This window comes from Clinocottus analis, unplaced genomic scaffold (assembly GCF_023055335.1).
Source record: "Clinocottus analis isolate CAN_PGR_092001 unplaced genomic scaffold, fCliAna1.0.p SCAF_5, whole genome shotgun sequence".
Lineage (NCBI taxonomy): Eukaryota > Metazoa > Chordata > Actinopteri > Perciformes > Cottidae > Clinocottus > Clinocottus analis.
Genome location: NW_027176207.1, coordinates 10,022,220 through 10,037,548, shown reverse-complemented (window position 1 = coordinate 10,037,548; position 15,329 = coordinate 10,022,220). Strand labels below are relative to the sequence as shown.

General features: G+C 39.8%; 3 protein-coding genes across 4 annotated transcripts; 1 reads left to right on the top strand and 2 right to left on the bottom strand.

Annotated features, from left to right (window-relative positions):
* The first annotated feature begins 864 nt into the window (after nucleotides 1-864).
* On the top strand, nucleotides 865-2,831 carry LOC137803099 (trafficking regulator of GLUT4 1-like). Of its 2 annotated transcripts, XM_068601369.1 has the most exons (3): nucleotides 865-1,535; nucleotides 1,721-1,847; nucleotides 1,927-2,831. In XM_068601369.1, the coding sequence occupies exons 1-3, from the start codon at nucleotides 1,134-1,136 to the stop codon at nucleotides 1,938-1,940; spliced, it is 543 nt and encodes a 180-aa protein (XP_068457470.1). In that variant the 5' UTR covers nucleotides 865-1,133; the 3' UTR covers nucleotides 1,941-2,831. The 2 variants fall into 2 exon arrangements, with proteins under 2 accessions (XP_068457470.1, XP_068457469.1); XM_068601368.1 differs by lacking the exon at nucleotides 1,927-2,831 and having other exon boundaries at nucleotides 1,721-1,888.
* On the bottom strand, nucleotides 2,769-11,617 carry LOC137803098 (Golgi SNAP receptor complex member 1-like). Its single transcript, XM_068601367.1, has 9 exons — nucleotides 11,557-11,617; nucleotides 10,546-10,666; nucleotides 10,117-10,192; nucleotides 9,678-9,785; nucleotides 9,430-9,521; nucleotides 7,740-7,814; nucleotides 3,884-3,913; nucleotides 3,519-3,601; nucleotides 2,769-3,260 (listed from the first exon to the last, which is right to left on the bottom strand). Exons 1-9 carry the CDS (start codon nucleotides 11,597-11,599, stop codon nucleotides 3,136-3,138), a joined length of 753 nt encoding a protein of 250 aa, XP_068457468.1. The 5' UTR covers nucleotides 11,600-11,617; the 3' UTR covers nucleotides 2,769-3,135.
* A 1,320-nt stretch (nucleotides 11,618-12,937) lies between these two features.
* LOC137802728 (beta-crystallin A1-like) lies at nucleotides 12,938-14,416 on the bottom strand. Its single transcript, XM_068600804.1, has 6 exons — nucleotides 14,388-14,416; nucleotides 13,961-14,022; nucleotides 13,711-13,829; nucleotides 13,459-13,600; nucleotides 13,219-13,361; nucleotides 12,938-13,085 (listed from the first exon to the last, which is right to left on the bottom strand). Exons 2-6 carry the CDS (start codon nucleotides 13,997-13,999, stop codon nucleotides 12,938-12,940), a joined length of 591 nt encoding a protein of 196 aa, XP_068456905.1. The 5' UTR covers nucleotides 14,000-14,022; nucleotides 14,388-14,416.
* Nucleotides 14,417-15,329: the final 913 nt, after the last annotated feature.

Below are 15,329 nucleotides of genomic sequence, written 5' to 3'. Positions count from 1 at the left end.
TATATTATATTTGTTTTTTCATGTATTCATATTTAACACAACATATGATGGTCTGATGTTGTATTTTAAACCCAATATTTTGCCTTGACCCCAGCCTGACCAACAATCAAATGTTTGTTATATTAATGCATAAGTGATAACAATAGTAATATAATACTGTAACAGTTACTTGCATTATGAACATTTTTACTCAAGTACATTTGGAAAATATATACTTTTACTTAAGATGATGATCTAAATCCTTTCTTCACTAGTGATATTTTTCAAAAAGGTAATATGTTTGTTATTTAAAATGTTAATCTGCAAGAGATGACAAATAATATAGTGGTAAAGTAGTACACAATAGTGACGTAAAGTACAGCCTGAATTGACTCAGGTAGTTAACCAAATATCTGTGGACAAAGAAACGTTAAAGGGGCGAGATTGATTTATTGGGACACCTTCACGTTTGGATATCTTGGACAAATAACTGTAGAATCTCAGAATCAAACTTTATTTTTTAGGAGACAGGGTTGCACATGTGGACCTCGGTCGGCGTCCATGTTTTGAGAGACTTGTGGTTCATGGGGTTTACTTTATGCACTCTCCATCTCTCTCTTTCCCCGTCACACACCCTGTGCGGTGTCTTAGATGCTGATCCAGCGGATGCCCCCGCGCGCGCAAATGGAAAGCTTTTACGCACCGCGCGTGTTCACTTCAAAAGAGGTTTAATTGCAGTTTTTGCATTGTCACACGCCTCGCCTGGTGCATAAGTAGGGAACACTGGGAATGAGCTGTGGAGATGTAAGGGATGCGGTAATACCTCACTACATAATAGAGAAAGGAGGGAGAGGAGGGAGGGGGAGGGGGGGTAAAAGGCAAAGGAGTACGTCCGGACGCTGAATGCCAACTAGACGCGAGAGGGACTCAGACATCAATAACATCTCACTCATCAATACGACATTTTGATGGAGTTAGACTACTTAATTAAATAGGTTGCCGTGAAGGTATTGGGCTCTCTGAATTTATAATATTTAATCTAATGACCCCCAATGGAGAACATCTGAAGGACGACTCTTCAGCATCTCCATCCACAGGGAAGCGGCTCGGTCAGACAGACACTCGCAGACTTGGAGAGGACCTATCTTCCAGTGATGGCTATCAACACAGATGCTGCCTTTGGGAAAAGCGCGCTTGGCGAGAGGGAAGTTTCCAACCCCACCGACTTCCAGGACACCGAGAAGCTGCTGAGCACCACCACCACCGAGCCCACCGGGCAGAGCAACCTCAAACCGTCCGACTCCTTCTCCCTCAACATCAGAGGGAGCGTCCGGTCCCTGGATGCGGACCAGAATGGACACAGATCACCGATGAAGTCGGGCTCCATCGGGCAGCTGGCGACCCCACCCAAATCCTTGTCGCGTCTCAGCCTGGGCCCGCTGGCCTCCTCCGTGCCGCCCGGGTGCGTCCCGCCGAGTTACCTCTGGCTCGCCGTACTGTCCTGCTTCTGCCCCGCCGTGCCGCTCAACATCTGCGCCCTGTGGTACGCGAACGTGGTGAGTGTTACATTTATTTACAGCTTTGACCGTGTTGTTAACAACACAATGCAGACTGCTGTCATCCGCCTGTGCTTGAGTACATTCGAAATACAGTTGTGGGCTTTTCAAACACTACAGGTGTTTTGCTTCTGTTGCGTTTAAATGTGTAATTGTTGATCCCCTTCCTTTTCCTTTCCCGTTAGTCGAGGTCTGTTCTCCATACAGGAGATATTGAAGGAGCAAGGAAGTATGGGCGTTTGTCTATGCTGCTCAGCTGTCTGGCGATGATGCTGGGTGTGGCTGTCATCATCTTCATAGTGTTTACAATAGGTATGAAAGAAAGACGTCAATCAAACACACTCAAGGTGTAAATATGTGTATCTTAATGTCTCTTTTCTCTGCTTCTCAGAGACTCAGAAGTGAACTTTGCACGGAAGAGTGGTGGAGGAATGTCGTTTTGAGGATGAAAAAGCACAAAAGCGAAGAGACTCTAGTGTACAACGTATTGCTTTTTCTGCTATGGACCAAAGAAAGAAGAAAGGGAAGAAGGCGCACTCACGTCCAGTAACCACACAAACTCAGGAACAAAGGAAGGAAAATGAAGCCTGCAAACAGTTGTCGTGTTGGATCATCAGACAGCACACGCTGAGGAGAAAGTGTAACTATAGTCCAAACTAGTGGTGCCTGACACACAGACAACTGGATCGCAGTCATTTGCTTATTATTATAAAAATACATTATTAGATTAGAGGATTTCCTCTAAAGTCAGTAAAAGGAAACAACAATCAATTAAAAAAAAAACACACACACACACATAGTAAGATTTGTACGTGATGTGAGGATAAATCAATAAAGGCATCAGTGCGCCTCTAGTCTGGAATGCCGCCCCGTTTCTCTTCAAATTTGCATCAAAGTACGAACTGTATATACTTATTTCATACACCGTTTACATCAAGTTTAAAACCCCTGTACGTTTATCTGAACAACGCCCTGCTGCAGTCATAGTGTGATGTCTTGCTTTGCGTGCTACTATGATAAACTGATCGGACTCTACTGAACTGCCTGGATCTCTAAAACCTCTTTATGTTTACAATATACTGCAAGATATGAATGGGGCTGTTCTCCCTGTATGCACTGTTCTTGGCACTCTGATGTTGATGTTTATACATTTATACTGTATGACTGGTTTACTGTGCCATAGTTCTGCATGTCGGAAATAAACTTGAATGAGCATGACAAACTGGACCGTGAGCTAATCACCTTTATTGTATTGGGCACCTCCGATAAATATTAAGTATGAACGAACACATTTTATAAAGATTTTATAAAGAGTTAACATTACAAAAGGATACAACCAGCAATATACAACTCCAAAGATGAAAATGTTATCATCAATCAGAAAATATATTAAAACTCTCCATGCAAATAATTTCAATTAAGAGTTTTTGTGTGTGATATATTTTTCTTTTCAAAATAAAATCCTTTCTTAAATCTTAAAAAAAAAGAAATGTAAGGAGAGCAAATTAGAACATTAACACATTTTTTGAAGTCTTGAGATACAGTGAATATATTCTGTTCTGTTTTGAGGAAAGGATTGGTCCGTCAGCTGACCCGCGGATCAGTGGAACGTGTAGAGCAACAGGAGTATGGTGCAGACACCTATCACCCCGCCGAGGATTAAAGAGTCACGCCTCTTGCGCAAATTGATTTTCTGGATGAGACTGTTGATGGCGGGGAACCGATCTGAGGGGAGGGGAAGTGTGGTTAAGGAAAATAATTAAGATCCAAGTCGTCCTTCCCTCCATACCGTCAGCAAGAGACAGAAAGAAGCAGGGAAAATACATCAGCTGAGCTCCGAACACAACCAGAAAGAGGATTAAAAAGAGACTAATTTAGGTTTGATGTCTGCTGTCGTACTTAATGTCATGCCAGCTTCAGAGAAAAAAACTATACAAACAAAGTGATGTGAAGCGAAACGGTGGACAGATGATTAAAGGATACTGGCCAAAGTTGTCACCCGGGTTTGAATGGACTTCAACATCCCACGCTGAAATGTGACGTTCTCTTTGGTAGCTATGGCGATACTAAAGGAAGAAGAAACCACCAGGGATTAGTTGGTAGGAAAGGAGGCACAGCACTGTCTTCACAGCAGCACATTACGTTTAATGTTTCAGCTGATGAGCCGAAAGTAGGCTTGTACGACGTTGTGTTTTAATAGAGCTGAATGTGCTGCATTTGCTTGTGGTGTGTGTGTGTGTGTGTGTGTGTGTGTGTGTGTGTGTGTGTGTGTGTGTCTTTACTCTCCCCCTTGAGTGAGAGAGAGTAAAAGGAGAGAGCAGGAGAGTAAACCGGAACATAAAGCTTACCTTATTGCATGATCAATAAGACTGTCGGAGCTGTCGACGTGAAAAACAAAAGAAAAATGGAGAGAAAAGACAAAAAATGTCAGATCTTAATTAATAGAGCTGTTTACACAAAATTACATATAATTAAAATCCTTTAAAAAGTACCATAATCTAACAATCATCACTAGTCACAAATAACCTTGTCATATAATGTCAAACATACATATACATACATATATACATACATATACACATATATGTACATATATACACATACATATATGTACATATATACACATACATATATACACATACATATATATACATATATACACATACATATATATACATATATACACATACATATATATACATATATACACATGCATATATATACATATATACACATGCATATATATACATATATACACATACATATATATACATATATACACATGCATATATATACATATATACACATACATATATATACATGTATACACATGCATATATATATACATGTATACACATGCATATATATACATATATACACATGCATATATATACATATATACACATGCATATATATACATATATATATATATACATGCATATATATACATATATACACATGCATATATATATATATATATATATATATATATATATATATATACATATATATATATATATATATATATATATATATATATATATATATATATATATATATATATATATAAATAATTGTACAACAGAACACAAGGAAAGCAGCGCTTCCAGTGAAAGTGAGAATGCGATTGGTCAAATCAAACCCTCATTGAAGGAGAACCAGTTGGTCTCTGTAATACAACTGCTCTCAGACATAGAAATCTCTCGATGGCAACCCGATCCCTGTGTTATTTGTTCTCGATGCACCCAAGCAGAGCAGACACACAGAACATGCAGGGCATTTACATCAGCCGCCATTAGCTGCCGAGATAAGTGACGGACAGAAAAATGAAGTGTTCGGTCCATAGCCGAGCAGCCCATATCAGGTCAGCAACGTGCATCCTGGCCGACTCCACTGGAGACCAAAAATCAATACTGCGCTTTATACTTCCTCCTCATCTCTTCGTCCACCTCTCCCACTCTCCATCTACTGCTCCTCGGCCCTTTCTCTCTAATCTTCACAGGCGAGATGGCTTCTTGCTTTGTACCTTTTGTTCCTCTCCATTCTTCATTAAGTTACTACCTTCATATCTGAAACTACTTTCCTACTGATTAAACTTCACCAAGTGTCCTGATCCCCGGTTTTTAAACCTGGTTTATATCGGCCGACTTGACGTGACGTGGAAAGTTGCAACATTTCAAAGTTCGGTGATGCAACCGGTGACGCCTTTCATGTCACAAGCATTGTGCTTGATGTGTGCACATGTTTGTGTACTCTTCAAATTAAACACTTTGAAATTCAGTAAGTGAGGCAGAAGCACCGCGACCAGACTTCTGCTCAGCCGGCTTTGAAAACAGAAAGAGATGCATGCTGGTCCGGGAGCAACACGACGGTCTGTGCCATAGACGGATCCTTTTAAGGGGAAACACTTCTGATTTGTTGCGGCTAAGAGGCTGAACAATGAGTGATGTCATAGAGCTAGTGCTTCACTGTGCAACACATCAGGTCTGCCACTACACTCAGACGTTTGTGCTTGTGAACTTCTGACTGTTACAAAGAGAGGGTGCGTCTGGCCACCAGCAACAGAAAAGAGAACATGGTTACAATAAATGACTTTTTCTACCGCAATGCTACTGACAAAAGTATCTAATATCCATGAAGCTGAACCGCAGAACTGAATCCCACATTAAAATAAGTTGGGCCCGAGAACAAATATTCACACTTCCTGTGAATAATCTTTTCAATTAAAGGAACTTGAACTTTTAGATTGTTAACTATAAAAATTTAAGAAAAAAAAACTGAGGTGTTCTCTCCGTTACAAAATGTATCCTTCGCAAAAACACATAAACGACATATTTACTCTCCAGTTTAGACAATAGCAAAGTTCTTCTGATTTGTGATTAAATGTACAACACACACATGCATGACAATAATAAAAGCAAAGTGTTCCCTCCTTTAATCAACAAGCTCCCCTCAAAGGACCGGACACACATCTGACACCAGCGCTGAGGTAAATGTGTCAACTGCTCTCAAATCTACGATTATGTATTTTATTTTACATTTTATATTGAGGCTTTTAGACTTTGAGCTAAAAAAATAAATAAAAATCCAAGAGAAAAAAACATTTTCACTTGATTAATTTTCATGATAATTGCTGTTTTCCGTCATTTTCAGCAGGAACAATGTCGAAAGCGGCAAACACCAAGGACGTTTACATCCGCTTAAACGCCGGGAAAGTTGGTGCTGATAATGAAGTTGACATTAAGGATAAATCCTAATGTGACTACACAAGTATGTCAGGTTGTCTTGACAGATTTATTAAATCTCTTTTTCTCACATGACTATACATATATATTATAGTTTGGATGTTAAAGTACATGTTTCATGTTTGTCCTTGTGCTTCTAAAAGCATTGTTTTTTTAACTGTTTCTTCATCTCTCAGGAAGTCCAGAGTTCAAAAGACCAAGGACCACAAACAAACAAAAAACTAAAACTAAAATCCAAGATGAAGAAAATGACAAATAAAAAGCCTTCTGCTTGCCTTCAATTGTTTCACAATAAACAGTGCTGGAAAATACCATCTTTATTGGATTATTTTTGGTCAGTTTAATCGCTGATAAAAAAACGTCATAGGATCTAATAAATTATTAGGTAATATTGTGTAAAAATGTTTTTTTTAAGTATAATAATTTTAATGATGGTAAATACAGCTGTAAACATCTATGTAAGTTTATAAGAACACCTCTGGTATTTCTTAAAATGCCACCGTATTTCCACCACATTTGATTATGGTTAAGAACTCAGTATAGAGTTGAATAGGAAACCCTTATTTATCAAAGTTAGTACATATGATGCATGTAGCAATGGGGTCGGCCTGCGCCTATTTTAATGGATCAGACTTAGCTAAAATAAAGCCAATCAGAATCTAATCCGTCCTTTCCTGCTCTCCACTGCGTTTTCTCCATCTCAGCCTGCTCATGTTGCAGAGCCGTTATCTTTTAGGCAATTGAATTCTGACACTTAGGTTTGCAAAATGCTTTCTGAACGTTGACCATAATTAACATAGTTTGATGCTATCAAAGCAAATTAAAGTGGATTCTTTATGTAAACTTCTGCCAATCAAATCATGTTGTATGCAACAACAATAAAGTGTCGCATCAACCTAATGACAAAATAAAAATACAGTTTAGTCAGGCGTCACTGATTGTCACATGAAACTCATTCATTGTTATCATCCGCAGTTTAAGCTCATGAATGTAATGTTTTTGAATCCAATAGTTCGTGTTAAATAAGGAATGTCCGATTTGGTAGGTTGGACAGCTTTCAGATATATTTAATAAACATTCAAGTCAATATAAGTCAGACTCTGTATCAACATGTTAAGGACTTGGCCCAAAAAACTTAATCAGGAGATCCCTTCTCAGTTATGAGAAAGTGCTTGAGAAGTATATTATCAGCCACAAGGTAACGTGATTAACACCATGTCAAGTAAACGATAAACATAAATATATGCATGTACACAAGACTAAACACAAACACTATCGCACATTTAGTAAGACCACACTGCCCCGCAACTCTCACATGCTAGTTTGAGAACAAATGCTACACTGGTTAAAACCAAATTCAATCTAATCTGATGGTGGACAGTACATGGCGTGCACGAAGTATTCAATAAGAGGAGATTTGGGCTGTTTTTAAGTGATATGTTGTGAATAAATTGCTTACTTTCTGAGATGTTCATGTTCCTTCAGGATGAGCTCAGTCCTTCTGTTATTCACTCCAGCGCCGCTCTTGTAGGACCTGAGGAGGAAAACAGAAGAGAGAGAAACATTAAACGATGGAGAATGGATTGATAACTAGAATCCTGTCCCTGCCTTTATTTGACCGAGAGAGTAGAGCGTAGAGGGTACGACATGCACCAAGGATCCGGCTGGATTTGAACTGGGTTCACCTCCGGACATGAAAATAAATGTCTCCAACGTGACTAAGAGTCTCCAGCTATGCTAGTGGGTATGTGAGGCCGTGTTCAGGTATGGCAATGTTAACATAAAGATGTGATACAGGTACATTTACCATGTTTACCATCTTAGATTAGCATGCTAACATGTGCTGATCAGCATTTACAGCTGAGGCTGATGGGAATTTGACCAAACAATAACAATTCATCCTCAAAAAAAAATGTGTCCAGTAGTAATTGTGGCAAAATGCATTTGTTATATAAAAAAAGACCTGGCTCGATTTGGTGGAGCTTCCTAAAAACCTAAAGCAACAAATTACACTTTAAGCAGCTTTGCAATTGGGGAAGAGAAGAAATCGGCACCAAAAACAAATTTCTCGCCGGTCTTTAGTCTGAAAGGGTAATTCACTCCCTCCTATTAACTGATGCCTGGATGCTGATTATGTACTTCCTGCGTTAAGGCTTTTAAGTGATTAGCTCTGCTTAACCCACGACTCTGTCCTCCATCTCTTATTTACACCACCCCCTCCCTATTCGCACTGATCATCAATTCATCATCCATTATCTCTTCTGGCCCCTCCCTTCCTTCACTGTTCCTCCATACCTCTCATTACACTGCCAATTAAAATGACTGTAATCAATTAGTCTCTCTCTCTCTCTCCCTCTCTCTCTCTCTCTCTCCCTCTCTCCCTCTCCGTCTCCCCCTCTCTCTCTCCCTCTCTCTCTCTCTCCTTCTCTCTCTCCCTCTCTCTCTCCCTCTGTCCCTCTCTCTCTGCTGAATGAAAGCCTTGTGGTTTGATTTACTGTAGAAGGCACTTAGATATCCCCAGAGGACGAGAGATACATACACAGATAGAGAGATACAGGAGAGATAGACAAAGAGAGAGAGAGATATGGAGAGAGAGGTCGGCTAATAAGAGGAGGTGCCTCTTATTAGCCGATGAAACATGATAGAAGGAATGGAGATTATCAAAGGGTGGGGGAATTCAATAACAAACTGGACATTTCTGCCTCCTCCTGGTTCAGCATAACATAACAAAAATCCACAGAGGAGAGGAGAAGGGAAAGGGAAGGAATTGCTTCCCGTTGCTGTGTCCACGGTGGATAGACAATGTAAGTCGCTTTGGATAAAAGCGTCAGTTAAAATGACATGTAATGTAATGGAAGAAAGAAAGAAGAAAGGAATAAATGAAAGGAGATTAAAGGAAGTACTCCACCCAGTGATTTAATGTACTTTAATAAAGTGTGGAGACTTAAGAGTCAGATGAATTTAATGACTCAAAATAATTTTAAACAACTAAATTGCTTGTTACAGACCTGATTGCATTTAACTCGACAATCACTCGATATCACTGAATATCTCTGAGTGACATTCTCTGATAATAAGAGCATAGAAGCATGCAGGTTATAATGTTTATATACAAATTAAATTGAGGTTAGATGTATTAAGGCACTTACTCAATGTCTCTGTGAACAGAGCCCAGTAGATCCTCTCGCTCTCGCAGGCTGAAGAAGTTACTTTTGGTTTTGTGGAACTCGAGAGTATAGTCCTATGAGAAAAACAAAAGCCAAAAAAGGCAAAATGTATGACAATTTCACACATTTCTTCTTAAAAATAAAGAAATAACTTAAAACAACATACAGGTGGAGCGGAAACACTTTTCAGGATGAGAAAGTACTTTAAGGAATGAAGTAATTGTTTGCACCTGTAAGATGTCTCTGTGTCTCTGTAAGGTGTGCATCAATGCCGCGTTACGTGATGACGCCCCCGGAGAGTTTGTGTATTCTGCCATCTTGTCATTGACTGCAGTGAGCTGCAAAAAAAAAGATCAAATGCCAACAAGTGGCAATAAAAAGTGATATTGAAAACACTTAGTTGAATCACTTCAAAGTAAACATGAATGTATTATAATTAGTATAAACTGCAATTCTAATCTAGCTTATAAACATGTGTTTTAAGTGTTTAAGGCCGCAACAGCTGTTTGTCAAGAGAACTCTAAAACACCTGAAACTATGACTGTTAGTGACTTTTATATATATATATATATATATATATATATATATATATATATATATATATATATATACACATGTGTGTGTGTGTGTGTGTGTGTGTGTGTGTGTGTGTTGCGATATATAACTTACATTAGCCAGTAGCTGCTCCAGCTCAGTAGTCATGGCCGCAAGCATGTTGTCTTGAGACGAGCCGACAGAATCAGACCTGATTTAAGAACGAAAAGGAAAGAATGCTCAATTTATTTTGTCATTCATAATCTTTTTTTTTTTAAAAAACAGTTGTAAAGTGTACAGACTAGAGAAGCACAATAAAACAGTAAAACATGTAATTTAACAATTAATTTAATAGAAGATGATCAGTTACCGACGAACTAATCAATTGCTAATAGTAAACATAAAACTACTTAAGCATTGTGTCCCATCAGTTATTTTTTTTAAATGTCAAAACAGTGCTTTGTTAAAGACAAAACCATTTGTTTTGTAGTCAAATAGGTTCTAAATTCAACATCCGAGGTCATAAAAAGTAAGAGTTGTTGAAATGAAGAGTGGCCCGCAGACCTGATGTCTCTTGTCCGCTGGTCCCGGCTGCTGCTGCTGCTGTAGCTGGTGCAGAGCTTACTGAAGGACACCAGCTTGAGCTCAAGCTCATTTTCCAGCTGTCTGGCCTGTTTACGCAAATCTGGATGAAGATGAACATTTCAACAGAAGAACAAGCAATTAAAAGGACATAAGATAGAAGGAATTCTCTCAACACCATCAAAAACATGAGTATGAACACACACACACACACACACACACACACACACACACACACACACACACACACACACACACACACACACATTTAGATGGCAAACAGTACATGGGCTTAAATATTGTACACAGAAATAAAATTACACCATTTGGGCCAAAATGCTGGTCACTCTCACGTTGAAGTAAAAGTGTTGCATTGACTATTCTAGAAGCTACAATACAAAGGATTGAATCAGCACGTATCAGTACATTGCAGGAGGATTAACAGTTTCCCCCAATTAGAGCATGAAAGTAGAGGTCAGCAATGCTTTGTTCATGAGTTAATTGTTTGAATAATTAAAATTCAAAACAAAAAAAGACAACAGATGTAAACATCTCTGCTGGGTTAAGGATTAAGAAGTAACAACAAAACAGCGACTTGAAAGTTCACATTCAGTTAGTTTGTTTACTGTTCACACTGCTTGATGTTAGTGTGTGTACCTCCATGTAAACAGGGAGCAGAGGGACTGGACTGCCAACTGAAGTTAAACAAGCTCGGAGGAGTCGCCACACTTAAGACAGCTGTACGACTGTTAGTTACAGACAAGGAATAATAACGTTAACTCCACAAGTTCGACGTCAAACCGGCTAACACGTTAGCTGATGACGTTAATCAGCCACGAGAGCCTTTACGTTGTATCAGCGCGGATATAAAGACGGTGCCCGTCACGTGTCACGGAACATTATGAATGCTTTTAGTCTAAGTCGTTGAAGAACAACACAATATGTACACATACGGACAGTTGTTTGAAATTAGATGCTTAAACAATAAGTTACCTTCCCAATAGTTGCTGATGTTCGCCATGTTTGTTGTTGACATGTCAGCAACGGTCGTGAAGAAGAAACAACTGTCGCAAATTTTCATTTGAGCCACAGCGTCTCATGGACGTGTGAAGAAAACAGCGCCCTCTGGTGGTTTCCGACCGCAAGCGCAGTACTGAAGGAGTCAAATCGATGACTCCCTTTGATGATACCCACTCGTTATTATCCCGAGGGTTACAATGTGAAACACGATAGCAGAGGCCTAATGGGCTCATTGCTTATGATTGAAATACTCTCATTGCTGAGCGAATGGTTGTGAGTTGTTTTCCCAGAGGTAACTCCATGATTGTGATTATTCCTTTACTTGCGAAGCAGATATACCAAAATAAAACACCCCATCACAAATGTCACAGTTGTGAGAGAACATAAGTATTGTCAGTATACTCTAGTGAGACTGCGCCTGCTCTGGTGTAATGTACTGAGCAAGGATTCTCACCAAAGTGGCTTTTTACAAATATTGTGTCAATCCCATGACAGCAAGTTTTTTTTGTAATTGTTTTTTTTTGGCTCCACCATTTATTTAAATGGAAATATTGCAGATGTATTTATTGCAGATGTATTGTGCGCTCTTTCATTCTAATTTCCCCCAAATCCAGCCTGCCATATTTGATACTTTTGGAAACTTTTAGAGGTGAACTAATTAAAATCAAGTTCTGTGGATTTGGACAACCCTGACAGGTCTGTGTGGTTCAAAGAGATTTAATCTTACTCATACCTTGACTTTTTGTCCATTAGATCACCTTGTAAGTTTTTATTTCATGGGTTGATTATTCTCAATTTGAATTTTGCTGCTCAGCAGCGGTGTCAAAGTGTCAGTATATATAGAGACAAGACACAGATGTGATTGAGGTACATGTCACGCGTATTGTGAATCTCTCTTTGCTCGTTCTCTTTATTCATCATCACAGGCAGTCATGGAAATCACAGTATCAGCAAGACTTGCGATCATATTGATGTGGAAGACAATGATGATGATGACAATAATGATGATGATGCCATCAATGATGGAGATGAAAAAGAGCAACTTTTCACCGTTCTGCAGCCAACCCCAGCAGACGAGGCCTCTCTTTCACACTGATTCAGCTTTTTCTCTCATTTCATTCCTTTTTTCTGTCTTTCTTACATCATTCCTTTCCTTTGGGATGTTTCTTTAAAAAATGCAAAAGTGCTGTGAACAACTGACACCAGTATGCACCTGAAGTCCAGCCCGGGATACTGCTTTGATTAGCCAGACCGGGAGATGGAGGTTGGGAGGAGAGGATGAAGAGAAGGAGGAAATGAAGTGTAGGAGGAGGGAGAGGAGGAGATAAGAAAGTGTGATGGAAGCGTTCCCCTCTCAGTGCTGGATCCTCCTGATGGACTGAATCTGGGGAGTCTGGGAGTGGGAGCCAAACTCACGGTAACACTTGTACTCTCCTCCGCGACAGTCACACTCCATGATGTACTGGTAGCCACGGTAGCCAGGGTACTGGTAGCACACAAAGCTGTAGAAATAAGCAAGAACATGGTCATTAAACACATACATCTACATATACATCGCTAAATTAGTTATATAAGTAGGTGCTCAAAGCAGATGTGTGTGAAGCTTCACACTAAACATTGTGACGATGGACTTACGCTCCGCTCTGAATGTGCATGGATCCAACCTCGTTGTTCATCCAGCCCATGGCCTGCAGAGAGGGGTAGTCATCGCACAGCTCGAACTGACGACCGGTCATGTTCTCTTTCTCAAAGATGGTCATGCGGGACTCCTTGTGGTTCTGTATAAAGAAGGAGAAAGGAGTTTTAGCACAACTTGAGATAAGGCTTAGTCTAAAGGGAACTAAGGGCGGCCACTGGGCTGTATGTTAAACCTACAGCACAGCAGATGGGCCTGAAGGAAATCATCCTCTCAATGCGGTAGGAGTTGCTGCCACTGTAGGCCTCGAAGCGAGGGTAGTCTCCCTTCTCCAGGACAAACTGCTGGCCGCAGAAGCTAGAGTGCTCATAGCCCACCCAGCTGCGAGCAGAGAGAAAATAGGAATGTCAGAAACCAAGGAAATATAAAATCAGCATACTTTCAGAATCTGAAAATAGTTGCTCCATTTTTTTTTTTTATCAACTACGTACGCGCCACACTCGATCTTCAGGGAGCGGATGTTCTCCATGCCACACTCCATGATGTTCTGGCAGCAGGCGGTGAACTCCATACGCCTGCCCTGGAAGCACTCCTGGTCGTACACGGTGATCTGTAAAACACGAAAAGACAACAAATTAGCCCCCCAAAAAGTACATGACAATTGAAACTAGTCGTAATCATGCATTGGAATTGCTGTGCTCATGGTTAATGTAGTGTTAAACATGTATCCCAAACGCTTACCTTCCAAGGGCCCATGGGCATGGGGTTTGTCAGAGCCATTTTGTCTGTTTTTTCTGTAGTACCTGTGGGGGAAAATACAGATCGTCAGGCCTGCGGATGGAAGACAATGTAAAAAAGCAAACATAATTTACCGTCTATTACTCATCCTGGCTGCTACTTGTACTTTGCGGTTTACTGTCTCGCACATTTAACTCCCAGGTGTCTCACATGAAACTACAGTATGAGCTTACAACATCAAGCCGCCTATTTTCTTTCCTCCACTTGTTTTAAAAATGATTCCTTTTTTTGCAGTAAAGGTAATAAACAAGCTACTATGTCTTCCTAAGACTCCCTCTTATTATTAGTTGATCAAGTGCATAAGAGACCCTGACTACATCATGTCCATGGATTGGGAAACTGTATTGTATTCCTAACTGGTTTGACCTACCCAAACTGGTGAACTGTGTGTCGCAGGGTGTCACTGAACGGTCTGCCGAGATGGTGTGTGTGGGGGTATTTATACACCCATGGGTGACAACAGGGGCCGGGGGGGAGGCACGGCTGGACTCAGTCAGCACTTTGCTTTGGACTCAATTGTTGTACCCCTCTGTGTGAGCCACAGAGGGGTTAACACACAGACACACAGGGATTCATGCAAACACAAAGAGGTATACGTATACACTGCTATGTGGTAAATATGAAAGGGTGGGGAGGTTCTCCGTCAGTACGTATATATACATGTGTTTTAAGTTGTTTTTTTTGTATTCAATTGCAGTCAAAATCAAATGAAAAAAATACACTGATGTTAATGCAACAACAGTTGTCGTAAAAACTCCAAATAAGAGCATGTATTCCATTCTCATCAATCCTTAGTCAGTTAGTTAAAGTCAAGTTTTTAAATGATTAGTTATAATTACATGGATTCAACTAATCACATGCTTGATTCCATCAGGAATTTAAAAGTGTTCCGTCTTTCATGAAATACTCAAACTCGTATCTTATTTCCTCAACCTTTAGTACATCAGTGTTTGTCAATGTTTAGTTTTTGATTCTGTTTTTTATTCTATGATGTAAGCGAGTTTTTCTCAGCACCAACGACTCCGAATTAATGACTTCCAGTGTCCCTCCTCATTATTTCATGTGCAGTGTATCATCATTTTTTTGTCAAGACTCAGATCAATTGTTTGTCTCCCCCCGTTTGTTGACTAGTTCGAAAATGCTTTTCAACAGAATAGATAATCTAATTTCCTGAAACGTGAATATCAAGTTTCATGACTGCTTGAAAAAATGGATCAATGACATTAACACAGGATTTGAAACAGGAAGATGGTGGCTGTTAGGAATCTAATCAAGCTCTTTTAGGGATAATAACAAAGCAATCCATGTTGGG